The sequence below is a fragment of the Taurulus bubalis genome (genome assembly GCF_910589615.1).
Source record: "Taurulus bubalis genome assembly, chromosome: 1".
Lineage (NCBI taxonomy): Eukaryota > Metazoa > Chordata > Actinopteri > Perciformes > Cottidae > Taurulus > Taurulus bubalis.
The window spans coordinates 4,978,975-5,006,294 of record NC_136589.1 but is presented as its reverse complement, the minus strand read 5'-3'; the positions used below and the strand labels follow the sequence as shown (position 1 = coordinate 5,006,294).

General features: G+C 42.8%; 2 protein-coding genes across 4 annotated transcripts; one reads left to right on the top strand and one right to left on the bottom strand.

Annotated features, from left to right (window-relative positions):
* Positions 1-946: 946 nt before the first annotated feature.
* tgfb3 (transforming growth factor, beta 3) lies at positions 947-10,174 on the bottom strand. The gene is made up of 7 exons (XM_079223101.1): positions 9,581-10,174; positions 5,137-5,300; positions 3,769-3,898; positions 3,518-3,625; positions 2,137-2,293; positions 1,500-1,653; positions 947-1,407 (listed from the first exon to the last, which is right to left on the bottom strand). The coding sequence occupies exons 1-7, from the start codon at positions 9,924-9,926 to the stop codon at positions 1,249-1,251; spliced, it is 1,218 nt and encodes a 405-aa protein (XP_079079227.1). The 5' UTR covers positions 9,927-10,174; the 3' UTR covers positions 947-1,248.
* A 1,405-nt stretch (positions 10,175-11,579) lies between these two features.
* ift43 (intraflagellar transport 43 homolog (Chlamydomonas)) lies at positions 11,580-24,538 on the top strand. Of its 3 annotated transcripts, none has more exons than XM_079228857.1 (9): positions 11,580-11,649; positions 13,224-13,316; positions 15,827-15,897; positions 18,415-18,450; positions 19,155-19,201; positions 22,846-22,918; positions 23,666-23,741; positions 23,881-23,943; positions 24,198-24,538. In XM_079228857.1, the coding sequence occupies exons 1-9, from the start codon at positions 11,605-11,607 to the stop codon at positions 24,306-24,308; spliced, it is 615 nt and encodes a 204-aa protein (XP_079084983.1). In that variant the 5' UTR covers positions 11,580-11,604; the 3' UTR covers positions 24,309-24,538. The 3 variants fall into 3 exon arrangements, with proteins under 3 accessions (XP_079084983.1, XP_079084982.1, XP_079084981.1); XM_079228856.1 differs by having other exon boundaries at positions 13,224-13,325; XM_079228855.1 differs by having other exon boundaries at positions 13,224-13,337.
* Positions 24,539-27,320: the final 2,782 nt, after the last annotated feature.

Below are 27,320 nucleotides of genomic sequence, written 5' to 3'. Positions count from 1 at the left end.
CCAGTCTGATCATTTAATCTGTTTTGTTGCTGATTGTTTACAACACACATGCATGGAATTGTAATATTTTTGGAATCATCAAGTCAGTCTGTATCAAACAACATTGAAATGAATACCTGGATAAGCACACTGGAAGTTGTCATTCACTGGACTTTGATTTCTTCACTTTTGTCATTAAAATGTACCCTATTACCCTACTAAAATAAAATGCTCTAAAATACTAAACAAAAACAGTAAAACACCCAACAATAATGGAATTAGAACAATTCTATCCAACTGTCCATTTTTAATAAAAAAAAAAAAAAAAGGTGTTCCCAAGAGTAATAGGAAAAACATTTACAGTTTGTGATCTAGTTAAGTGTTCACTTAGTGACATACGTCGTCTCATACAACAGAAAGGCTCCACTTAAAAACACAAAATATCCCTGGAATCTCCATCCTGTTGTATTACAGAGGTAAACATAACCATGGAAATATGACTTTGAATTAAAGGTTGTTTTTCCAGCATGTTTTTTTTTTTTCTTTTTTCCTCAGGTAATTTTAATTCAACAGCATTTTAATCCTAAACAAACAGTGTAGGGAGCTGCGGCAGGTACAGCGTCAGTTTCCAGCTCGGACATTCGAAGGTGTCCTGTGCGTCGGAGCCGAAGGATTTGTTTGCTCTCAACAAACAATCCCTTTAGTTTCACCCCTTTTGACGCATTCCTATTATGCATTCTCAGTCATTTTCTCTTTTTGACTGCAATTATTTGATGTCCTTAAGAATGCAGTGGTCATTGAAAGGCAATTATTGTTCTGTTCTTCCTGTGATGTAACACTGAGGTACATGCTGTTCAAAATGCTGGAATATATATATATATATATATATATATATATATATATATATATATATATATATATGTATATATATATATATATATATATACAAAAAAGAGAGAAACACTGATGTCAAAAGGCGATTGATAAGAGAAGAGGTCTGATGGGTTTGAGAGTGCCGTTAGTGAAGTGGTGTTTGACAAGTCTTCTTGGTAAATGCTCCCATGATTGTGAGCAGAGTGGTGGACTGCATTTTTGTTTTTCGAGAGAGAGAGAGAGAGAGAGAGAGAGAGAGAGAGAGAGAGAGAGCTCAGGCAAGGCGGAAGCAGGGGCTGGAGGTACTTTTGTGGGGCAAAGCGTACCGCGGCCCCTCAACCCCTCAGACCCGCCCCTGAGTAGTGCTGGGCGCCGTCACGTCTCACGTCCCTAAGTTTAGCTGCACTTGCAGGACTTGACGACCATGTTGGAGAGCTGCTCGACTTTAGGGGAGCGACCCACGTAGTAGAGGATGGTGAGGGGCTCCAAGTCCTGAGGAACGCAGCAGGGTGAGGCAGACGCTTCGGGGTTCAAGGTGTTGTACAGGCTCAGCAGCTATGGAAGGAAGAGGAGAAGGAGGCAGAAATCAGCATTCACGTTTCCTAAATAGATCCACAACTCGAATGCGCTGTGGCACTTTGTCTCACCGAGCTGTGGGTGGTGTCCGCGCTGCGTAGATAAGGACAGGGACCAGAGCAGAAGTTAGCGTAGTAGCCTTCAGGCTGATGGATCCACCTCCAGCCCAAGTCCTGCCGGAAATTTATATATAGTGGTCGTACGCAGCAGTTCTCCTCATAATTGCTGCAAACAAGAGAGGACAGAGAGGACAATTTTAACAGTTGTAAACATTTTTCTCCCCCATGGGCACACAGCCAGAGATGAGAGTGAAGTTCAGAAATTCCACTCTCAGGTGTGCCCTTGTTTTCCCTCCTGGAGTCAGCCCAGGTGTCTTTGGTGCTGCTTGTCCTCCAGAGCTGAGGAGACGGCGTGCAAGAGGAGGTGGCGTTTGCTAGGACTGGGACGGATTCAGACTTGTATCGGATAATAATTCTGTCACGCTCGTCTCGGTGATTAACAGGCGTATTCTGTATATTCATTCTCTGCCATCTTTTTGAGACGTGAAAGCTGATATTTTAATGTTATGTTACCTTGGCTGGTGAATTACCCCCCACGTATCAAATCTCACAAACTAAAGTGCAGGTGCAGCCAGAAAAATGATAAGACAAAGACAATAGTCCAAGCCGTGCAGTACATTTTCAAGGCCAAGGAAATGTGCCTTCTTACTTGAAGCAGTAATTGGTGTCAAGTGCCCGCTTACGCCTGCGGGAGGAGGATTGGGCATCCAGCCTGTGGGGAGGGAGCATCATGAGGATGAGATGCGGGTACAGCTGCTCCTTTTGCTTTTTCGCACGGCTCAGATCTTCATAGTCTGCTTCCATACCTGCAGGAGACAGTCACTTAGTCTGCAGCATACCAAGAAAAACTGCAGATTTATTGAGAATTGTAAAGATGTCTTCCAGCGCTGACTTCAGTGGAACCACATCTTAACTCTAATCAGTGTAGTCAGCTGTGACTTTTACAGGAGGATACTGTAATATCCAGGAAGTGGCTTCACTCATTTTTGGCTCCCTTCTCCTTCTTCAACACTGGTCTCTAACTTCCTTCTTTCCTCCGCTCTCCCCCCTGGGCCTGCGTCTGCTCATCCAATCTACCCCTGATAGCTAAAGCAGTGGATATCTCGGGAGAGATGCTACTGCTGGATACGTACGCCACTCTTTAATTCGGGGGCCAAGCGTCTGAGCGCCGTGGCAGCACATTCCTTGTGGCCAAGCCAGTCGGGAGAGTTCCCAGGGCCGAGGGCCCGGGGGCCCCAGTGCTAAGTGAGATACCAGATCGATTGTGTTCCCATGCTCTGTGTCTCTCTCTTCATCTTAGAAAGGAAAGCCATTATCTTAGCAACAGGACCTCAATAGGTATTGCTGCTGGAGGAACATGTTGATGACAGGATGAAAGGGAACTTATTTTAGAGCCCATGATTAGGACCATATTGTGGATGTTATTGTATTATAACCACTAACCGGATTCTCATTCATCGTAGGAAACGCTGCACTACAACATACTCTGCACAGCAAGAGACAAAGTAAACGTCTCAGTTATCTTATATTTGGCAGTAAATGCAACTAAACAAAAGGCATATTTAGCCTTTTGGGTAAATTAAGAAAAATACATTAAAACAATTAGAGATGCAAATCAGAGCTTGATCTATAATATTAAACTTTCATCCAATCTTATGCAATTTGTAAAAGTAAAGTTTAGAGTCTTATCATGGCCATATATAAAGAGATTTGCAGGACCTTTGATATGTGGGATACCACTCTCTGTCAAGGCAAGAAAACAAGTGTGAAGTGTATTTCCCCAAATGTCAAAAGTAACGTAACAAATGTAGTTGCGTGTCTTAAACTGAGGAACAAACGTCCCACTGAATTTGACAGATAAGAATCATGACTCAACTATCACTATATATTCAACTGTAACCAATACATTTTGTAGAAATGATTTCTCATTTAAATGTTATCCCTGTTTTAGAGATCTTTTTTTTATTCTCATTATAAGATTGCTAATGCAAATCCAAACCACCACATTGAGGTATGAAAAACAGTCTCACCTTTGAACTTGACCTCCAGCACCTCATTGGCATTCTCGATGATGTCACCATTGGGCCTGAAGGTGTGGCAGGGACAGTGCACGCTGATCTCCAGGCCAAGGTTGGTTTCTGAGGAGGAAAAAGAGCAGAGAGTTGTAGGGAGCTAACATTTCCCCCTGAAGCCGCTATCCTTCCTTTTGAATGAACCCGTGCTATTTGGCAGGGTGTGCATTAAGGTGCGATGCAAGGAAAAATCGGGGTGTCCCACTCACGTCTATACATGAGCCACTCTCTCACGGTCTCTGTAACATCAAAGGAGACCCACTCAGGAGTTCCCTTGGTCAGGACATTCTTGCCCCCAATGTAGCGCTGTTTGGCTTTGGGGTCGTCTTTCTGGAGGATCTGCGAGGAAAGATGAAAATGTGACCCAGCTGCATAAACTCTCTTTCTTTCACACACACACACACACACACACACAGAACCAGAGCTGTCTGTCTGAGCCAGACTCTCCAGGATGCCTTGGGCCAAATGTCTACTCTTCATGGAAAAAGTGACTCCCTGTGTTGATATCCCCATTTTGCAAGTTAATGCCTGCGTGTTACCCTCCTGCCAATGAGAACCTGGCTGTCCTTCACATCAGCAGTTCAAACTTACGCTTTAGCTGGGCTCCCTAGATGCAGGGTCGAGCAGTTCAGAGCAAAGCAAGGTCGCCAGGTATATCCGTGTCCTAACTGTGTTATCATGTCGAGGCCCCCAATGTACAACCCTGACGACGGAGAAAAAAACGCAACAGTGTGGTCCAGACATTCCTATCTCCATCAGCACTTCTCTTAAAACAAAGGTGTTTATCTGTAGTGAGACATGTGTGTGTGTTTGGGTGGTGAGCCCCACAGCAGTGCTTTGGATAACCAGGTTCCTGAACATTGTCAGCATCTAATCTGTCTTCCTGTGGGAACGAGGGGCCCGCGTCAGCCCTCTGCCAATCAACTCCAGCCTGAAAGTGTGTGGGCGAGCAAGCAGCTCCATTTACTCCCCTGGTGGGTGACCCTGCCTCTATCTCCTCCGAGGCCCCTGGAAACAATCTGACGGCCTGACAGCCTGTATTCAGCGCTGGCCAGAGCCTTGCCTCAGAGGCGGTATGCAGTCCGGAGACGCTTGTCTCCCTGGCAGGAAATGTTGGAACCTGATCATTACTCCTCGTGTCTCACGGGAGATTAATGAGGAAACCGAAGAAAAAAAAAAATCCACCCATGCCACCCCCCCCACACACAGATATCGAACAGATGCTTGCTTTAAACGCAAAGAAATCCTAAAAAAACACAAATGCAGGTGCAGATCTAAAAACCCTGTTACTTGATATAACAAGGATGGACAACTGCTATGAGATTGACAGCTAAGAAAGAAGAAACGTCTGAATGTGGGGGTTCTTAAAGGTGGCTGTGCACGCTCTTGAATTTGTATTATGTACTATAAGCACATGGAATAATGATCAGCACATAAAAAGAGGAGAGGGGGAGGTGGACACCCTAAAATAAATGTTTTCATCTTTCTCGCTGACCTACGCAGACCTTCTGAGAGAAATAGAGCACATTAAACCCTGCACGGCGCTAACAGTGGAAACCAACGCTCAGTTCACACACCTGGTAGAGCTCAATCCTCTGCTCGTTTCTCTTGGCGCCGGTGTTGGGGATCCGCAGGGCTCGAAACTCGGCCCGGAACAAGTTGGAGGAGTTCTTCTCCATGGTGGAGACGTTGAAGCGGAAGACCTTGGAGGTGATCCCCTTCAGGCAGTGGGGGAGGTCATCTGCAGGTAAAATGGAAATGATGACTTAACCGTGTCTTTAAAGATGCATTTAAATATCTCCTTTAAAAATAGATCCGACTGGAGAGACTTTCTCTTTTCATAATCCTTTTAAACTCTTATCCATCTGTTACCTCCGAGTGTACATGTTATCAAAGCCTATTTTTCCCACTATTTTCCTCACAGGAGTGGACATGTTTACCTTCAGATTATTGATACACTTCTTGCAGAGGATTCCCCTCCTCTTATATAGTTTGCAGATAATCGTACGCTCTTATTTTCTTTTTACTATTTCTACTCTGTTCCAGAGAAACGTGGGCCATTACCGCGAACCATCTGCTTATGCTTTGTGCGGTCCGAGTTAGCAACAAGTTGAAGTCATGAAATGAAAACCAAATGTCCCATGTGGTGGTGGTGGAGCCGGCTGCAGTGGGACGGCAGCACGCTCCTCCTCCTCCCACCAGCTCTTGAGCCCAACAGGTGCTCCGAGGGCTCGGCCACAAGCCAAGTATTCCCTGGAGCTAGGAAACATGTGGGCTCACGTGCTGGAGCAGAACAATACCTGAGAAACCATCTCGGAGGGCGACTCCATCATGATGGTCATGCCACCATGTGCATGCCTGACAAGCAACAACTTGCTGTCTGCATGGTGTGGGTATGCGATTGTTCTCTGGCCTATAGCAGAATCAGCTAAATAAATCAAATGCATTGTGATTCTATGTACAAACTTCCTGTTGCATTGAAACCGTTCCCCTTTTTACATCATAATGCCATTGAACAGTTTATTATTGTAACAGGCCACGCACATGCAGTGTTGAGCAAAACAAGCACAAAGCAAATGTTTTATGGGCCAAATGGAAACAGTCATTTACAGCCAAGCCATTGCTAATTTATTACCCCAAGCTTAAACTTTATTACCAAGCCTCCGATTTGCTGATGGTTGAAAGGGGCATTGCACCTTTAGCTGATTTGCACTTTGAGCTGTTTGGGGACAAATGGAAACTCAGAAGTTCTGTTGTTTCTCTGTCATGCAAAAGGAACTTGCACATCTCCAAGTATCTGTACTTCATTTGACCCGTGCTCCTATTTCAGTGTCCTCCCAGTCATTATCTGATATTTCCACAACGTTTTTTTCAACTTTCCCTATTTATAGGTGACCTTTTCAGCATTCATCTCCAGCCAGATATCTGTCCAGTGTTTCCACACAATCTATAAGGAGGAAACCTCAATAGCCCTTTCCCCCCCTCTCTCACTGTTCCGCCCCCCAACAGAAGGTGGAAAGCCCCACTTTGAGGGGAGATTTGAAATTCTAATCAAGTCTTTGGTTTCCTTTTGGATGACCTCATTTTTCCTATTGCAATGGTTTAGGTGGATTTCACATTATGGCTTATTTTTGCCAAAGGTCTGAAAGGTAATTTGTTCCATGTTGGTAAGTGGAGGGGGTTGCTTGCATAATTAAATGAAATACATTCAGACATTTTCTGACCCCCACTATTCCTAGATGATGGCTTTTAAGAGTGTTTGACCTGTGACCTATTTTCAACAGCACAGCTGTATGTCAATAAGCGTCATTGGGGTCTTGTTTCTAGTTGTATCGAACATTAATGATTTTGAATTTTAACATTATTTAATATTATTTTCTAAACATTATGTAAATAAACAAAGTAGATACATTGTTATAGTTCTGATTTAAATGAAACACTGTTCTTAGATCAGATTCTAATTAAAATCTTGTTGGATTTACTGCAAACCATTCTCATTAAAACGTTTGCTTAATGTTCACAACAAGTCTGGATCACAACAAGATGCCCAGTTGATCTCATTCTTGTGTTATTAATTAAAGAAAATTGAGCTTAGATGGACTCTTAATGAGGGATTTAGGGGGGAACTTGTTCACTAAGTCCTGAGGACAGACGTTTGAACAGCTCTGTTGTAAAACTTTGCAGAGAGTGCCTCGCCCAGACACTATCGACCACACCTCTCACCCTGCAGTGTCTGGGATCCTCTCCTCGCATGACACAGATGGAATAAAAACTCAGGAATCACCTCTCTTTGCCCTTTTGCCCGCAGGATCGTGCGTGATGTGAGTCTCTCCAGAGCTTTGTGGAGGTAAACAAAGGAAATAGGAAGCATAAGGCAGCAGGTGCTGGCCAGCTGCTGAGGTGTCTACTTGGTCTCATAGAGGACAATATAAATGTCTCTGGAAATGTGGTCATTTGAGTGCTCTATTACAACCAGAAATAATAATGTGTTTGCATTATGCTTCTATGGTTTTCACATGGATATTTACACAATTGATATTTTGTTTTAATAATACAGATTTAAAATGCTGCTTTCATCAGAGGAGAGAGTCTTACATGGTTCAATACTGTGGCAGGCCACTATAGCAGATGAGATCATGTGTCGCAACTCTGTTTTGAAGTTGAAAAACAACTTTTTTTCCCATAAGAATGAGGAAGCAAAAAATGGTGGTGGAGGGGGGGGGGGGGGGGGGGGGGGGGGGAGGCCAGAGACCTCTGTCTCTGTTTGCTCAGATGACATCATCCCTCTACTATCCCATATATCAGATACCCTGCTGTCCTCAGCGTTAGTCCTCATTTTCTACTGACCCAACACTGAGTCAACGATTGGCTTACAATTTCACTAAAGCTGCTTGCTTCAGTGTGCGAGGCTAATTTCTAATTTAAGAGTCAGTGGATTCTATGAGCGTTATTGTGCCAAAGGTCATCATTCAGTTCAGTTATGCTTTCATTTCCTTCCTTTCACAGTATTTGGTTAATGATGATATATAGTGTGCCACATTAGCTTTCTGATGCACCAGAAAAAGGAAGATCTACTGCTGCCCAGTCTCAGTTATGCTTCATCTCATGCCTTGATTTACATATAGGTAGCAGTGGCTAAGAAAAGTGGTCTGGAGCAAGTGGCACATTAAAGTATGACAGAAAACTGACTACATTCCCAAACACTCCCACCTTTCCAGAAACGGTGAATGTAAAACTCATTATATTCAGCAGGAATGAAAATGAACTACACTGCAAAATGATCAAGGTGACAGACATTATGATCCGATACACGGCAACATTCCCCGCTCTCTTTAAAATTACAGAATGGAAAGGGGGAGTGCTAATTAATGTATCTTGGCACCTTCTGTTAATTTCCTAATATACTTCTTGGATAAGCTGTTTAGTGCAGAGCGCGTTGCCAGATGTAGGTAAAGTTCAGGTCTAGCATTATCACCTACACTATGGCCTACAGTATGAGACCGGCGTGACGTGTCCTGGGCACCTGGCCATCACTGATCCCACTCCTTAGACCTCTGTTTGTTTTGGGAGCTCTGGCTACCTCTGACCAGAGGATAAACCCTGAGCTGTGTATTTTGAGTGTCAGAAGCACTTTGTGGGACCTGTGAAATGGATTTGATTCAGGACTTATGCTGGAACCAGCAGAGGCTCTGCTTAATGTCACAGCACAGCATAAACACCTGTTGATTTCAAAATGGTAACACCATGCACTAATTGGCACCTGGCCGTGAAAAGGCACGAATCTAACTCTTCCACTTAAAAACGGTCTTACTCTGGAGGATCTGCTGCTCAGTGAGCTTCTGTTACTGTTTTTTGGAACAATCAATGGACCATAGTTTATACAGGAAATACCAATATGGATGAACAAGGGAATTAGATCATCACTGAGAGCTACTCGGCTCCTTGCTACTGGAGAGAAATGGAGGGGAAATAGAAGTGAGAGAGTGTTCACACTGGATGAAAAATATTGGGAAACTCACGGCCAGAAAATGGAAATGAGGTATTGGAGTTGGCAATAAATATACCTAACTGCCTGAGAATTTTCCCTGCTTAGGAATGTGTCAGACTTAGGCTGGAGTTCCCATGGCTTCGGTGTGAGGTATGCATGAGGAATGGTGCTCATTCCAATTAGACTGTTTACTTTGCCCTCTTCATTGCGCGTCGCTCCGCTGCTCACAGGCGCGTCTGTGCGTAAAGGCTGCACAGACACGAGTGGACTTCACGCCAGTTGGAAAAATGAGATCCCTGTTTTGGATATTGTTACCTCACATATAATATTATTTTATTGAGGCCAGATACACGTTTTTAGCCTTATGCATGTACATACATTTGCACAATTGCGTTTACAAAAGGCATGTGGATTAAGTGTGGTCATCGAATGTTGGCTGCATGGCGCACTACACATATTTGTAGTTTTTGCATGAGAGCTTAATAGAAGTCTGAAAAACACCTGAATAATCATGATCAAAACAATGAACTTACTGTTTTCTGGCGGACCATTGATCATGTTGAACTTGTAAATCTCTTTGGCATAGTACTCAGTCTCCGTGTTGTCCTGTCCACAACTCTGATGCCGGTCTCTTCCCAGCTCCTCAATGAGCTCCTTGGTGCTGTTATAAAGGGCCAGGACCTGAAACGGTACTTGACTTGGACCTGTTGTTTGAGGCGGACTGGTCAGTCGGAGTTTACTGAGAATCTGTCCCCGGACCGCCTCTACTCTCTTTTTCTTGATGTGGTCGATGTCCACAGTGGTGCACGTGGATAGCGACAGAGTCATTGTCACACAATTTGAAAGGAGGAAAAACAGAAGTGCATTTCCCAGATTCATATTTCACTCTGTGTTCACTCACAACGGAGGCTTGTCAAGTAAAAGAAGAAGAAGAAGAAAAAGCTCCGATTTGAATAGAATCCCTTTCTCTTTTCATTCAGGTCGTTAGTGAGTCTTGTTCCAGGAGGAATCCCATTTTCTCAAGTGCTATGTCATCTTTGCAAAATGAGCATTTGCATGGGAGCAAATCCGTGCCATTTTGGAAAATACTCTCAACTCTTGAATACAGCTCGTTATTCTACTCTTCATTACCCCTTATCTCATGCACGCGCCTCTTATTGTCTTCGTGAGTATATCGTGCGCCGATCTCTGCACCGCAGTTCAGTTTCTCCAATGCATTGGGCTCTTTCCATCCACTCGTATTTATGGAGTCAGTGCGTCTCTCTGCTCCTTCGCTGCAGTCCGGCCACAAACGCACTCAAGCGCTCTCCACGCTCACTCTCACTTTATACTCACAGGCTGTGACGTTTTCGAGGGAGGGGCAGCACGTTTTAGCCTCCTTAAAGACAATGAGATCGGTCCTATTCTGAAATGCATTTAATTCGACTTTTAATGATATTGCGTGCTGTCAAACTAAATCAAATATGCGAAATATTGGGCATAAATGCGATTTCGCAAGAGCAGCTCTAGACTAAAGACACTGGGTCGATTTGTCGATGGAAGGTTTTTGGTTTTTGGACGAAGAGGACAAATACCATTAGATTTATTTAAACATTAAGTTAACTAGTGTGATACTCATTAAGTTCCTTCAATGGCGATCTGTGGATCATTGAGTGGACTTTTATAAGTCCTTGGAAATGTTTACCTTATCCAAAATGAAGTTTTGGAGGAAAATCAAATGCAGATGGAAGGCCAACGTTGACAAGGGATACTGAAGGTGCACAGGAGCTCAGCCAGCTGCTGGGATCCACTGGATGCTGCTACTGTTCAGCTTCTCCCCAGCAACATAAAACATGCATAACAGTGACATCTAGCGGACGTCTGGGGGAACTTCGGGTCCCATATACATCTTTTCTCATACTGAAGCTGTATTGTATTGGCCCTTCTTATATGATCTTTGATGTTGACTGTGCAGGCCTGTATTAGATGAGATAATGTGACGAGGCTCTACTTGATTGCGGTTGAGGATAACAAATTGCAAAGGGCGTGGGAGTTGTGGGAAGGGTGATGTTTGTTTGGTAAAAGGCAAACTACGACTCTGATTGTTTAGATGACATAATGTTTCCTCATGTTTTACTGACCCAACCCAACACTGAGTTAATGATTGGCTCGACCATTCACTCGAACTGCATGATTCTGTGTGCAAGGCATGAACTTTTCACATTTAAGGAAATGGTTAATTTAAAATTTTAAATCAAATGTTAACATGTCGAGGGGTCACTTTTCGGTTCAGACATTCCTGTCTTTACTTCTTTTTTTTTTCAAGTACTTGATTTACGGTGCACTGAGCATGTTGGCGACACAAATGGGCCACTGAAGCTCAGGAAAAAAAATAATTGCTCTATATATATACACATATATAGAGCAATGTATTTGTTTATTCTTTACGACATTAAACTAGGACGCTAACTTTCCTCTCTTTCTGATTGGCGTTACCATGGAGAGCGTTGCCATGTGACGCTTTTTGATAACCAGGAAGACGCAGCGGCCCTGCTGGTGACGAGCAGAGAGGAGAAACATGGACGATAACTTTCCTCTCGGAGATGTTGGCTCGGTAAAAAATGTAAGTGACTCGTTAGAACTGCAGGGAATGCAGTTAAGTTAAGTGAGTGTGTGCTGTAAACGGAGTTGAGAGCATGACGTAACTGTGCAGCGAGGCTAATGGTAGCTCACGTTACTTTAGATACTAACGTCAATATTAGCCAGTCAGTGAATGAGAGCTATGTGACATATCTGTTACAAGCAAAGACACATTATCCTGTCATTTACTGTTGTTGAGCAGCGGCAGCAGGAAGGTTTGTCTGTGAGTGTAAAGTTAGGTAAGCTAGCGTTAGCTAGCGTCAACTGAGTTGTGAGCGCTGCTAGCTAGCCGTATGCGCACGCAACTCAATGTTTTGAGTTCACCTTTAACTTAGGTCGTTCAGGTTTTCTTTTCTTTATCTGACTAAGCCAGACGACATGAACCCATATTGAAATAAAAATGCCACACGACCTTGTTTTACTTTTATTGAAATATGTGTGATGAAACATTGCACCCAACTATCCTTAGTTCACAGTAATATTGCAATGCTATTTGGTATTTTGTCATATATCTTTTAACAATATGGATGAAAGGAATACAGAAATGCACTGTAGTTTTGTCATATAAGTAACATTTAAAAATAAAGTGCAGCAATTCAACATGAACACTCAACCTTTTATCGGCCTTCATCCGATACCTTACCTTTCATACCTTTCATACCTTACCTGTATCCGATACATTACCTTTCATCGGCATTCAACACCTCCATTCCCAGTTGTTAATAGCATTATTAAGGAAGAGGTATACATCAGCATGTCCACTGGCCTTAAGGACTAATGCACTTCTTCAATCTGGTCTTGCCTTGTTAGCTGGTGCGTCAACCAAGACTGTAGTCTATAGCCCTGAGAGTGCAAAGCTCAACTTTACCTCTCATTTTCTCTCCTTGACCAACATAACATGTCCTATAGATCCCACATGAGCACCAATATGCGTTAAGCACATATGTTCCACGTACTGCAATGGTACATTCAGATCTGTCAGAGGTATGACATGCTTCACTCCTAGACCTCCCATGGTATGAAAATGTGAGTTTACAGCACTTGAGAAAACCATTTTCTACAAATAGCAGGGGTGTTCCCGAAATGTCTGCTTATGCAATCAATTTTGGAAAAAGAGTTTTCTATTAAATATATGTTGACGTTTTATAAAAACACGTTATAATAATGCAGCAACCTACTTTGGAATTGCAATGGTTGTTTGTCTGTAGAGTTGATGCTCCATTCCTCAAGGAAAATCCTACAAATAGTGTTCACATGTGTATAATGCATATGAAAAAAGAACAATGCCATTGCTTCATCCGCACAGTTTGACTTCACAGAATTGGAAGTTGTACAAAATTACAAAGCAAAAGCATACTCGGCTCCGAACTTGGTAGGTTTAAAGAGGAATAATCTACTTTATTTTGAAGTCCATCCAGACAACATGTGGTTGGCTCGTTAGATGACTGGCACAGTTAAAGCACAGCGAAACCACAACGTCTTTGGTAATCATTGCAAGTGCCAGCTTCTGGCTTTGTGATATCAACTTCCAATTTTAAAAATATTCACATTTCCCAGGTTGCAAAGTCTGGACGAAGAGCTCGCCTTGCAGCAGACCAATCATCGTTTGAAGATTCTCGTCAAGTTAGGAAGTCCTCCACATCTGCTTCTGTGAGAGAAGTATGTAAACATGTGATAATAGATAGTTAGAGTTAGTTGCATGTTATAATTTCATCTCACAATAATCTTCATCAATATTGATTTTGGTTTTGTTTTATACATGAATCACAGGAGGAGGACAAGGTAGGGAGCATGAAATAAAGCTGTGACTTTGCATGGCTTCTGCTGCTAATGCTCCAGACATCAACTTTATATAATTTACAGTAGTCTTGGCTTCACACACACTAGTCCTTTTAACATGAGTTACCATGATTGTTTGCTTTAGTTCAGCTGGTTGGATGCGATATCCAGGCGGGTTGACATTCATCATCTCTTACATTACAGCACTCTTGGTAATATCAGCTTGACACACATGGTATAACGGCCTCATTTATTTGAGTTGCCATTTTCCCACTTCCTATATTCAAATGCATAGCACATACAGTCACTGTTCCCAAACTGTAGCTGCTCTTTGGATCTGATGTACTTGCATGAGATGTTGTGGGTACAAGCCCTAAAACCCTTTTACACTTTAGAGCACAATGCTTTATAATTGCTCTCTTGTAAAGTGTATAATTGAAAAAGAAGTAGATTACATCACTAAAATCCACATGACTGTACCAACAATTTTCATATATCCTCTCCTTATACCGCCTACTAGTCTTCGCGGAAATGTTGTCGTAAAGTTTTCTCAGTGATGTCTACCTCTTAAAATATGTTGGAATTAATGTTGCTAGATTTAGACTATAGTGACAGTTGAAATCTTTGAAACAATTTCACTCCACTGTCATTGGCATTCATGGAATCAGTTACTTATCTTGGATTGGCAAAGAGTAAACCAGCCAACATTCCCAAAGCAAAACATTCCAGCAATGCTTTTGCTTTTAACAAATCTTCCCAAATTAGACCAATTTCCCCAATGTATGAACCAGTATTCTCGCGCCCTTTCTGACCTGCTGTGCACATGCAAAACATTTTTCCAGAGTGTCGTGCGACTGGGTGGACTATTTACAGTCTTGGTTTATCAACCCTGGCCTTTTCTGCCTAAAATACCCAACTGATTGGTCACATTCCTGACATCCTTTTAAATAAAGACTCATTTGCTTTTATGGGCTCATAGGGTTTGACCACCGCAAGTCCCTTGCCCTAGAGACCATCAGAGAATCCTAAATTAGAAACTACGAGAGCGAAGCTAAATTGCCTTCACAACTATAACTATTTTACTACAACTGGGAGGTTCATATTTGGTCATGAAGAATTTGAGGCACATATTTGTTTTGTTTCTCATGACACTTATGGTCCTCTCTATTTTTTGTAGAGGGATTAACTGTCACAGGAAGTATTTATTACACCCAAAGGCACTTAACCCTACTATCTTGTTTTTCATGAAAATTGTTAATTTAAAGAAATTCCAAACATTGAACATCAGAGGGATTTCACTTCACTCGAAGCTATTTTTTCAATGTTGCTTAAAATGTCTCAATTGTCATTATTATAATCCCCTTTGTTCTTAATAAAGAGACAGTTACTAATTACACAAAGTTGAGGGAGCTTGTTCAGCCTCAGCTCTCTCGATTAATGGTAATATACAGCAGAGCAGAGTAGCTCCCCCTCCCTCTACCCTGCTTAATGGTGACATTCAGATTTATAAATGGCTTTGGTGAAGGAACCAGCCATGAAAGATTATTTCCTCTTTCATCATAAACGAAAGAAATTCTTCACGAGCACTTTGTCCTCTGCAGACCCAATTTAGTAATGAGAAATGTTGTGCCTTTTTTCCTAATTCATTTGTCTAGTGCCCACCCTCTTGTGCTCTGAGGAATTCATTCATTCAAGTGCTGGTCTCAGGGTCCCAGTCTCAGGATCGAGATGCATACTCCGTTTACTATTCTCAGAATCAAAGAATGAGAGGGAGAGGGAGAGGGTCATTTTTTTCCTGTTGATCTATTTTAGGGTCAGACTTACAGGCCCTGCCAGTTCCCACACTCTGCTCCATATGTGCTGGAAATGGGCGGTATTGAAAACTATAATAATAAACAAAACAATGTAGTGAATATAGATGACTGTGCTGCACATGCCAGGCATGTGTTTCCCGTACAGGAGCTTTTTTTTTGGTAACTTGCAACTTCGAGGTGAAGCTTGGTTTAAATGATCCCCATACCTTTAGTAGGACGATCACACGGGCATTGTATTGTTTTTTACATCTATGCTAAAGAACTTAAATGGTTAGCTTGTTCTGTTTTTGTAGACAAGGGGGTCACATAATTGCACATTTCCACTTTATTAAACACATTGAACTCACATAATATGGCATATTCACCACGATATGAAACAAATATTGATCTAACACATGAGCCCTATAATTATGACAGTCGAAGCTCAAAACTTACACGAGGATGATATTTGTATGGTCTATCTTCCAAGAATGAAGCCTAACAAGTTAGAATGCTGACATATATGATTTATTTATCCTCTATGTGAGTGAGTAAACATTCAATGAAGCTGTTTGCTATTTTTTTCAGGGTCCTCCTCCTAAACCGGCCCGGCGGCAGGGTGGCTGGGCCGAAGAAAGCTCCGGGTCTGGTTCTGCCAAGTGAGTACCTTCAACTTTTCCTCCTCCTCCTCCTGCGGCTACACTGAAGGCGGAGACGGCGAGCTGTGCTCTTGGGTTATGTGTTATTAATGAACTCTCATGCTGTTGAATGAGCTTATTTATCAGTGCATATTTGGCACTCAGGCTGTGAATCAACAAGGTTAGGGGGAGCCTGTCTGAGCAGGCAACTCTCCATTCGTCTTCATCTGTGAGCAAGGCGGTAATTGACATGGTTAATGCATCAGCCACAGGAGGGCACTGTTAGTCAGCTAGCCACTTCATCACAGGGGTTCAAGCCACTTAATCAACCCTTACCACTGCAGTCTGCTCTTTACAAAGGGAGCACAACATTGAGAATTTGTGGAACATTTGGAACAGATGGAAGGTGTTTGCCAAAAGCACTGTCTACGACTAACAAATCCCAATCTAAATACTGTTCATGACTTAATCAACATAAAGACGTTTTATTGTAGTGTGTAACTACCTCTCTTGTTTTATTTTCCGCCTGCCACTGTGCAGCTTTATTCTGTCTCAGTGGAGGTGAGAGCATAGGAGATGCATTGAAGTGAACAGGCGGAGTCAATTGTGCTTCTTTGCGTAGTTTACTGCACCGTTAGTGCAAGCAGAGAAAACTCAGTAGATATTTCTTTTCTCACAGAAGGTCAGCGTGTCGCTTCTCTGCTTTTACGTAACCCAGCTTGATTCCCAGTCTCGAAGCGATTGAAATACAGGAGGTGTAAAAGAGGTTTGCGTGCGCATTGATCCTCTCTGAAACAAAGTAAGTAATGGTCCCCCCTGGAACCGGCAAGGACTTTTCCCTTCAATGTCACCCCTCATGCTCAATCACCGCCGCCCTCCTCCCACTAATCCCAGCGCAGAAATCCCGGGATTTGTCGATCTATCACTTCTAATTGACACTAAATGATCTGTCAGTTTATTGATGAACCTTTGAAACCAGGTTGTCACAATATATTTTATCCCTAACAACTTTTTCCAGACAGTTTTACCATGTCTATCGCTTTGCCTTACATGAGTCTTAATCAAGGGGCCTGTAATGTGTCTTAAGTGTCGCCACCCCCGCCCCCCAGACAGGACACAGTCCAAGGGCAGGCAGGTAGGCTCCCTCAGCTCCTCTCTGCCCTGTCTGCTTGGGCTCTAGTCCCTTCAAGGCTGTTGGTCTACACTCAGACAGCATTTTTTAAAGCTGAGAATTGGTTCACTAATTGTGTTTTATTCAATCTATTCAAAGCCTTTCTTTCCTTTTATTTCGCGTCTCCCCTTGAAAAAAATGAATGATTTAATTAATAACCTGTGCAAGTTTTCCGATACACATAACAAATGCAGCCAAACTTGAATGTCTGTATAGATTGATGACAGTTGATTTAAAATGGTATTCAAATGTCTCCATCCAGTCAGCGGGACACTATACTCAAAGGTGCAGCATCTGGGTTTTTTTATGCAAGTGATATTTTTTTTGAGTTGATGAGTTTGTTTGCCTGAATTGAAATGCTGCCTGCTCTGATTGCCAATTCAGTTTTATTTATATAACCCAAAGTCCCAAATCAAATTAGCCTTTAAAGGCTTTTCTGTCTGTACAGCAAACTCCCGGCAGGAAAAGCCTTTAATAGAAGAGAAGAACGTTACTTCTGGAATACCGAGGGAACTCTCTGATGTTTAACTGAACGTAGGGATTGGAGTTGGTGTACAGGTGCTAATTTGAATTTAGACGGTTTCATTTACTTTCCATTGTTGTTCACAGGGGGTCTGCCTTTTTTTAGTGATGTTTCTACTGCGTCATTGTTTTCGGACTCCCTGTACACTGACATTAGTGTGCAGTGATTGTAATCCCAACATTGGTACTTAGGTACATTTTTACCAGTTGGCATTTATCTAAAAAAAAAAAAACTAATACTGCAAGAAATCAAGATTGCAGACCATCTTTATTTTTGGCAGTATGAAAGGATGAAAATGACAGCGAGGAAAAGACTGTTGCTATTCTGGATGTACTATGCAATACCAGTAGGGGGCACTACTCAACCAGGAGAACTAGTAAAGGCATTTTGCGTCAGGAAAAAAGATTAAAACCTCTTAAACACCACTAATAAAGGCCACTAATAAAATTACATCAAAACTTATCTGCACTGATTCTTTTCTTATGTTAAATGATACTTGATAAGGTGAAATACTTCTTAGGTAATAATAAAGTGTTTTTTCTTTGATGTCCGGTGTGATCACTACCTTTCTTAAAACAGATTGTGAAAGCTAAAAATACTATGTTGAGGCAGAGAAGCGTCAAAACACAGTATTTTGGTGTCTGGCATGTTCTGTTCAAGCTGAGCTGTGTAAATGGAGAGAAGTCTGAAATAGCAGCATGATCCAGCTGGGTCAAACCGAGAGGAGAACACAGTAGACGTAGACATCTTTGAGTTTTGTGCTTACCATTATTTTGAAGGAAGGAAAATTGTAATCTGACAAGTGTGTTATTTAATGCTTTAACATTTTTCTGCTGTTATGCAGATCTTCAAGAAGACCTGCAACTGAAGACCTGGAAGAGTAAGTTTGCTCTGCTTTCACATCCATATTCCATTGTACTCCTGCGGTTGTTGATATAATTCAATGCCAGTTACATTTTCGTGTGTATGGATATAAAAATGTTGGTTCCCTTTCCAGTAACGTGGAAATAGCGCTGTATTTTCAGATTGTCCTTGGTTGCAACTAATCCTTGCTTTCCAAGAACAATCACTTAACATGATTAAAAAACAGCGTGACTGAGTTGTCATCACTTTTATTGCTGTTAGGAGCCAAGTTTTCCTGTTATTCTATTGTTTCCCCTCACCCTCCCTCAGATCATTCTGTGACTAGAATAGACATCATGAGGAGAGGCAGGTAGAGGACGAAGTTGTCGATGTTTTACTCGGAGCAGTTGGAGCCCGGTGCCTGAATGGCTGTAGTGAGACAGAGGCTCTGGGTGTAAAGTTATTAGAAAGCTCCCTTGTGTTGTGCTACTGTCACAACTGCCCTGTCTCGGTAATACTTATTCAGATCCAGCAGTTTTTTTTGTTTTTAAATCCGAGAGGTGAGTCCAGTCAGACTGTAGCAGACCGAGCATGAGAGAAAGACGAGACAAAAATCAAGCCCATCATCAAAGAAAAGTAACCCAGGAACCAACTCACTCACTCCCTGTGATGACCTCACCGTTGGGCTGCATTTAGGTAACCGTGAAATGTTTCGTCCTCTCACACTTCCTGTTTCTACAGCCGCCGCCTGCGACCACAAACTCCCCAGGGATCAGATGATGAAGGAGGTAAGAACACCCTCACTATCCCCCACTCTGTGTCTCTCCTCACGGGCAAAGAGAAGCCCTCCAGTGCCTCCCCGGCACATTCATCCTCTGGAAGTAGAGCAGATAAGCAGTGCAGTCAGATCATCGCTTTTCACTGATGCTCACAGCATATTTCTCCTTGAATCCAGCATGGATTCATATGTTTAAATGCTGCCTGTGTGTTCATCCTTTTGACCAGTGTGTGACACTGTATGAGCAGTGAATATGCTCATTAAATGAAGTTAGATCGATAGGCGATGGAGAATGTTGTGGCAGGATTTAAGTGTTCCCCTCAACACCTAGAGCGACGCAGTTAGCCACAAACGCACACATACACACAAAGTGTCAGTTGAATACAGATCTAGCAGTAACTGAGTCACCTGAGGGCCCAACTCTGCTCACCACAAACAATGTCAGAACTGAGGGGGAAATTTCAGCTAAACTCGCCTAGAATAATTGTTTTATTTTGTGGCACAAGGCGGCTGGGTAAATGGGATCAAATTGCCTTGGTAGAGATAGGTTAGCAGCATGAAGTGTGTAGTTGACATTGCTGAAGGACTTGCACACATCAATATTTCTGGTAGTTTTGAGTAATGCTATTCATAAAAAAAATAAAGAAATACTATATTGTTCAAACCCTATAAATCTACAGTCAATTTTAGTGTTTTATTCAAATATTGAACTTTTTTTTCTCATGAGAACTGTGAACTAGGATCAACGCACACTAATGAATTATGTAATTATTGATCAGCTCAAAAGTAAACGTTGCATTGTTCCATACAATGTTTTTTTTTTAATGCATTTCAGAGTCTGTTTTTTGTCAAAAATAAATAAATTACCATTTAAAAAGTATATAATTTATGTATTATAAAACAAATTAAATTCAAATGTCTTGATAAATCACAATCCGCACACATTCGCTACAGGTTTTGAGGTACAGTAATCAATTAATAGTGCCGTACATATCTATTACATTACACACACATTTGTCGAGTGTGCGCCGGCTCAAACGGCCCGTTAATTGAGGAGTCCAGAGGTTTGGTTCTCTTGCAGTTAAGGCCGCCGGAAAGATTATTACTCTGTGGAGGGAGACCTCTTAATACAGAGCCGCAGGCAGGGGCATTGGAAATTACAGTGCTGAGGGTTAGTGAGATAGCCCCTGCGATCTTGATTATGTCCCCTACCCTTATCCCTTATGTCCACTGGCTACAAGCACAGAGAGAGAGAGAGAGAGAGAGAGAGAGAGAGAGGGCTAGCCCAGCCCCCTGCTCCCTTCTTCCCTTCAGCTGCCCCCACAGCCTCTTGCTGGTCACTTAAAATAGCAGCAGTATCACAAAAACACTCATCTGTTTCATCTTTCGCTTTCTTACTCTTAGCCGCTGATGTGTTGAATATTGTCCCGTAAGCCTTTCAAATGGATCCTGTACCTAGGTAATCATTTGACTGGACCCCTGCGTAGATTACCCTGCTCTCCAAAGTCACTGACTGGCGCGTGCCTGCCGGGAGTATGTCTACATTCACAGCAAATTATCCCCTTTTGATATTTTACATGCCTCAGCGAGAAAGCTGGACGCGACCGTAATAAGGATACGCGTGGCCTGCTCGCTGCCAGACAAAAGCCACCTTGATACATGTCCAGCCGAGGAAAGGAAGTGAGTGTAAGTAATGTGCCGCGCTGAGGAGAGACAGCTCCTTCTGATGGAGCTGCCCTCTGCGTCAGAAGAAAACACTGGCTTGTTTGCGGCTGCTTTGATGCCCCGCTTGACCTCCAGTAATGGGTTGAATTTGAAGCCCATTTAAAAATGTTGTTTCTTCTTTCACTTAATAATAGATTTTGCATATAGACAACATAAGCCTGTGTGCTTCACATTGAACTCTCATGGAGTGTGGTAATAGTGCATTACTGGCTGAAATGATAAAAGCGTGGGTGTGGACGGATAGACAACCCAGGAAGCTGTTTGCAAAGAGCCGGACGGCAAGGCTTTTTGATGTCATTGCACTAAGACCATTAAATTTGATTGGGGGTCCGGGGGGGACGGATTCTGCTGAACGCTGTGCTTTGTAAATGAGAGGACAAAGTGTCACCGGGGCCTCATGAATATGAAATACCCGCGCCCGCATTTATTTGGATATCAGAAACACAGATGAATCTTGTCAGCGGCTAAACAAGCTTGGCATTTTTAATTTGGTTTAATTAAAAAAGAGAAAGAAATAAGTTATCAACAGAGGGTGAGCTTCTTTTTTTTTTTATCTACTGAAATTTGATAGGTTTAGGTTTTGTAGATTTAAAAAAAAAACTTTTCTTCATCTCAACAGTCTGTAATTTTTATGGAGAACTGAAATGTAGTTTTCCATCAAATATCGATGTTTCTCCAACTCCAGTTTATTTTCAGGAGTTATTTTGAAGGAATGACATAGATGCCAAGATATTTCCTCACATCAGATGCACACTTCCATCTCCTCACCTCTATTTAGCTCCTCTATTGACTTTCCCCTCAGGGCGCAGCACTGTGGTCAGAGATTACTGACAACCCTCTTCATGCAGTCCAGCTCTCTCTCTTTCTCTCAGCATCGGTCTGTTCCTCTCTCTCTCTCTCTCTCTCTTTCTTCCAGTCTCTATCTGTGTTTCTCTCTCACTGTCAACACTCAGCTGTCGAGTTAATAAGGATGCGCAGCCCCCGAAAATATTGTTCAGGAAATCTACATCATATCCAAAGTGTTTTCTATAAGAGCAGATGCAGAGCCAGTAAGGCTTTTGGCATTGATTGTTGTGTACATTCTTCTGTAGCTATGTAGTATTCGTCATATGAGAAATATCATCACACAATAATGGACTTACGGCTTCATGGAATAATGAGTCTTTAAACACATTTCAATCATTCAGTTATTGATAATTTATCTTAATTGCATTCAATCTTTCTATATCCTTAATGATGCTTTTTTTATTTATTTCCCTGCTACAACAAATGTCCGTCTGAAAAATGCTGTGAAAGTTTACCCTGTCCTTCTTGGGAGCTGAGCCATCCTCTGTCCTGTTGCGCTTTGCCAATTAAAGTGGGTTCCCACTGTTTGAGCAGCGGGTTGGCGGCTCCTGGCGCCGCAGCTCCTGCCAGGCCGCACTGTGACTTCCGACCCCACACAGATGGGCCTGCAAGCAAATACTCTTGCACATGGCTGGATGCCGCCCCAGTCGGAGTGGCAGAGTGGACATGGAGGTCGGCCTACCGGCCACTGCAGGTCCTCGGGGTGGGCGGCGCTGACAGGGCCCAAATGCTAAGGTAGCAGGGGGTGCTTTCTGGGGAGCCCCTGGCTAGCGCCCCTCTCACAGCACGCGGAGCTGCCGCCTCGCCTCCTGAATATTCATGGCCGCATGGCTATTGTGACAGGGCAGCTCTTATGAGAATGTAACTCGAGAGAGGGAGGGGAGGAAGTGCCACACAGACATGGTCACACATACCCATATTCAAACAAAGATGGTGCAGCTGTACACAGGGGATTTTCTGCATTTTTCATATATTAGTCTGTCAGATTGTCTCTTATTGACACATTGAGAAAAAAAAAAAAAAAAAAAAAAATGTTATCAGATCGTTTGTAAAATGGTGTGCTCTCTGTTTTGGGGTTTTCAGATATTCCAGTGATTCCAGACCTCGAAGAAGTACAGGAAGAAGATCTAACAATGCAAGTTGCAGCTCCACCAAGGTAGTGACGCCTTCAACTTTTAAAAGTTCTTCCTTATCACTTAGACACACACACACACATGACAGTTAACCTCTGTCCATGCACAGGACACTAGATCAGTAGCCTGCTCTGGTGACTTTGATGGTTACCTGTCCTCCACTCGTGCCATTGCATTGCAGAGTGTCTTACTTTATCGGGCAGAAATGGAGAAATAACAGTTGGGTGTGATTTATGCAACTCTGTTACCAGGGTCTCTACTAACCGGGGCCTTTGATTTACAGGGCAGTGAGAGACACGCCGACATGTGTCGAGTATGTAGCAAGGCTATGACAGTGGTGGAGGTTATTAGGCTGGGGCTTGCTCTCTGTGCGAGATAATATCCACATTGAACTCATTGCGGGGGCAATGTAGCGTGTAATGTGCAGTAAGTAGGACTGGCATGCACTGCTAGGCCCCGGCCACTTTGAGAGCCCCCCCACTTAATTCCAACCCACAGATAAGCAGCTGGGTTTCAATTTGAAGCGTTTACCACTTGGCAACCATCTCCTGCTCTCTGTGGTCTTCGCTTGAAGTCTTGGTGCTCCATTGTGCACAAACTTCCAACTTCTACAAAGCCACTTCTTAGACTCGGTGGTTTTCATGTAGCGTGAAAGCACTTCAGTCAGGATTTATTCTTTTTCTGTGATACGTTGTCCTGATTGAAAGACACGTCTGTTGTGTTTCTCTCGTGTACCGGAGACCCGCTCTGACTTTCTGTGATCCTGTTAGCGTCCAGGTGAACCGGGTAATGACCTACGGAGATCTGGACAATGATCTGAAGTATTACTCTGCGTTCCAGACCTTAGTAAGTCAAGTACATTTATTTGTATCTCTCTTTTTAATATTCTTGCCTCTCTTCTCGTCAAAGCGGTCCATTTAATTTCATCACTAAGAACAGCTCTGTTTGTGCAAGCTAAGTGAATTTGGATGCAATCTTTCATCAGGATGGAGAGATTGACTTGAAGCTGCTCACCAAGGTTTTAGCACCAGAACAGGAGGTGAAGGAGGTGAGTGAGATTTTAGTAAATATAGCTTGTGAGCTCCCAGCAAATGCCTGTCCAGCTGTTTCTGGAGCACCAGGGGAGGTTGCCACTCACACTGTCTCCCAGGTAATCAAGATTTATGATGTGTACATTAACACCCTCTGCTCTCCTTACCCCATTTTCCTCTCTTTGCTCCCCCTGTTCCCTGTGCTCTCTTTCTTGGTATGTCTCCCTCTGCCTCTCTAATTCTTCTTTTCTCCCCCTCTTCTGCCATGCAGGAGGATGTGAGCTGGGACTGGGATCATCTGTTTACAGAGGTGTCCTCAGAGCTGCTGATGGAATGGGATCAAGGAGAGAGTGAGGAGCCGGCCGCATTGCCCGTAACATGAGGAGGAGCTTTGGACTGTGACTTTAAATGGCTCAAGGGAGAACTGGGTGAATGTCTATTACACAGAATGGGCAGTGACTTTGGTTATAGTAACTTTAATTAGGGCCCTCGCACCGACAACGTCGGAGAGGGACCTATTGGAATTCTAGGAATTATTACTATTTGTTAACCATAATGTATATTTTTTGAAGTGTAAATACAGTGTTTCTTGTATTTTCTAAATAAAGTTCATGGTGCAGTGAATAATGTGACTTTGTCTTCTTGGTCGTCTTTTTGTGGTTTGTTTTTCAAATTCACCCTTATTTGTTTGCGAGTTTTTAACTTAAACGGCCAAAAGGCAAATGGATTTTGTGTGAAAAGCTTACAAATGCCCTTCCTGTACAGGCAGCATTATCAACACCCTCATACAAGTCCAAGGTTGATAATCAGCTAAGCTGAAATCCAGTTGATTGTGTTCAAATTAACATTCCTCATTAAAGCCTACAACCTTATTGTTATTGACTGTGCCATTGACTTTATCTTCCAGGTCTTCGATAGGAGCAACCCTTCTTCACTATTATCTCAAATGCATTGAACAGAGTTCCTATTGACACCTGGGGGATTAGCATACATTATGCCTTTTACTGGATAAAGAGGAATGGATGTAAGTCGGGAACAAGACAACAGCTGATGTCAGGTGGGTGCTCTTCAAAGTGATACAACACACATTCCTCACAACAATGTGATAACGCAGACTATGGAGCCCACAAAACAGGCCACAGGATAATATATGTTTTCAGCTCAGAATTTAAATCGACATTTGCAGTGAATTTGATATGATTCCCGTTGTATAATGTGCCTTCAACATGTGCTAATCGCAAGTATCAGCATTCAGTTTTGTCTTTGGTTCATGTGTGTGAATATAAACGCAGGCCTCCAAAGTCAGGCCAAGTCTATTAGAGAAACAGCTGTAACATTTACAGATTGTGATTAGGTTTATTTCTGAGGCAGGGAGCAGTCTCCTGACATTTGAAGATGCACAGCAAAATCCTCAAGGACACGTAATCTATGCATCTAACAGCTCAATCACTGCCCATCACAAATAGATCCAGATTTCTTTCATTTGGTGGGCCCTGAATCAACTTCATCAAGTGTAATACCTCAGGACGAAGCTATCACACAGTGTATTTGTGCTCAGAATACGTGTGGGGCAGAATATTTGAGCTCAGTGCTGTTGCTGAATGATTTTCTCTATCAGACAAACAAACGCACACTTTTTTTTTTTTTACCGCCTCCACAATTGGCTTATTTAGCCAGACTTAATGAATTCTACCCATATGCCCTGAGCAGCTGCTATGTTGCCCCTTCCTCCCGCCCCCGCCGAGCTGCGAAGTGCCCATCCATGTAGAGACAACCTCTAGCTGTCTCTCTGGAGAAGGCTAAGCCTGCCACTCCTCTGCTGGCAGCCGGCCGGTGCTGTCTGAGGTGGACTGCGGACGGGCCGAGGACTCAGATTAGGGCCCGGCGATCACGGGTTGTGGCCGGCCTCAAATGATTGGCCCCAGCATCGGTGGATCAGAGAGGGGATTAGAGAAAGAGAGAGAGATCCAGAGACGCTGTTTGGCATATGCTTGCATCCAGCTTCTCAAAGTGACCTCTCTCCACCCTCATCCTGCCGCTCTCCTCTCCTTTATTCTCTCCATGTCTGTCAGTGCACACAGTATATCCTGATGCTGCAAGCGAGGCTCAGAATGACCTCTCACTGTCTGGGTGCAGTGAATTCAATCACGTCAAAACAGCTACAATATGTACATTATTTCTAGTGAAGAAGACAGTTGTGTTCTTCGAGAGCTTTTTGGTTATGGGGTAGCTTTCAGATGAACATGGTGTCACTGAGAGGTGAGCTGAGTCTGAGGCCTGACTTGATGCTGTGTATATCAGATCAGATGATACAGGCCTCACATGGGTTTGGGGTGTAATTTGTTTTTCCTTGACATTTTTCTATTAAAATAATGGAGCCATTACCGCTGTAAAGATCCATGTTGCCCCAATGGATGCTTCTGTAATCCAATATTTCATTCGCAATGTTCCAGTAATGACACAGTGTTTAAAATCCTCTGATTTGATGGGACGCATGCAACACGGCAGACCGAGTCTCAGAGTTTATGAAGGAAAGTAAGTTTTCTCGTGTGAATCTACACTGTTTATTTTTAAAGCAGCAGTTTGTTACTGAAGTCTCACAATAAAACCTTGAGGCCAGTGTAGACCAGCTGAGCACAGGGAGTTCTCTGAGTTTAAATGGGTAATTTATCTTTGTTTTTATTGGGTCCCTTGGTGGAAATGACTTTTCATTTTGTGGCAAAGAAAACACATGCAAGGAAGTAATACAATTTTAATAAAAAAAAACGGACGAAGGCCTTGTTAATGTAATGTTTTTTCCTTCTCCTCATCGACAGGCTTGTCTTAATGTATTTTGATATTGGGCGCTAATTGGAAGGATAGAATAGAGATAATATGCTTCCAGCTCTACCTAATATGCTGTGGCGTTGACAGAAGTTTATACATCTTATCTGGTCTCAATATCTGCCTTCCATGGCCCAAAAGCAATATGCCGAGGTGTAATTAAAGAAAATGGGGAGATGTGAAGATAGCTGGGGCCCGATGCCGGGGCCCCGCAGACAGAGAGTGAGGGGTGAGGACAGACACGCTAAAGCTCAAGGAATATTAGGACCAGTTCATTCCACCAGGGGCCGCGTGCCTGTCACAGGTTCCCTGTCGCTGACCCAGCCAGCAGGTGCCATGAACCGGTCATGAGAGGATTATTATCAGAAAATAAAGACATCGCCCTTTTAAAACCAGAGTGAGATCATGTTTTACACATTAATTTATACTACAGCTAGCTCAACTATATCAACCATATTTAAATGGATCTTGTGCCCTTTGAAACGAGCCTCAAAAAGCAGCCGCAGTATTGATTTGCCACAAAGACTGTTATTTCAAGTTTAAAGGAGAAATCCTCGCAACACAATTAAGG

Bases quoted from the DNA above. Each gene is read 5' to 3' on its own strand.
- ift43 (XM_079228855.1), top strand. From the start codon at position 11,605: ATGGACGATAACTTTCCTCTCGGAGATGTTGGCTCGGTAAAAAAT. The intron at 19,202-22,845 runs GTAAGAACACCC...TGGGGTTTTCAG, and splicing joins GGGATCAGATGATGAAGGAG to ATATTCCAGTGATTCCAGAC. The intron at 23,944-24,197 runs GTGAGTGAGATT...TCTGCCATGCAG, and splicing joins CAGAACAGGAGGTGAAGGAG to GAGGATGTGAGCTGGGACTG.
- tgfb3 (XM_079223101.1), bottom strand. From the start codon at position 9,926: ATGAATCTGGGAAATGCACTTCTGTTTTTCCTCCTTTCAAATTGTGTG. The intron at 5,301-9,580 runs GTAAGTTCATTG...TTTTACCTGCAG, and splicing joins CAATGGTCCGCCAGAAAACA to ATGACCTCCCCCACTGCCTG. The intron at 3,626-3,768 runs GTGAGTGGGACA...TTTCCTCCTCAG, and splicing joins AGAGTGGCTCATGTATAGAC to AAACCAACCTTGGCCTGGAG.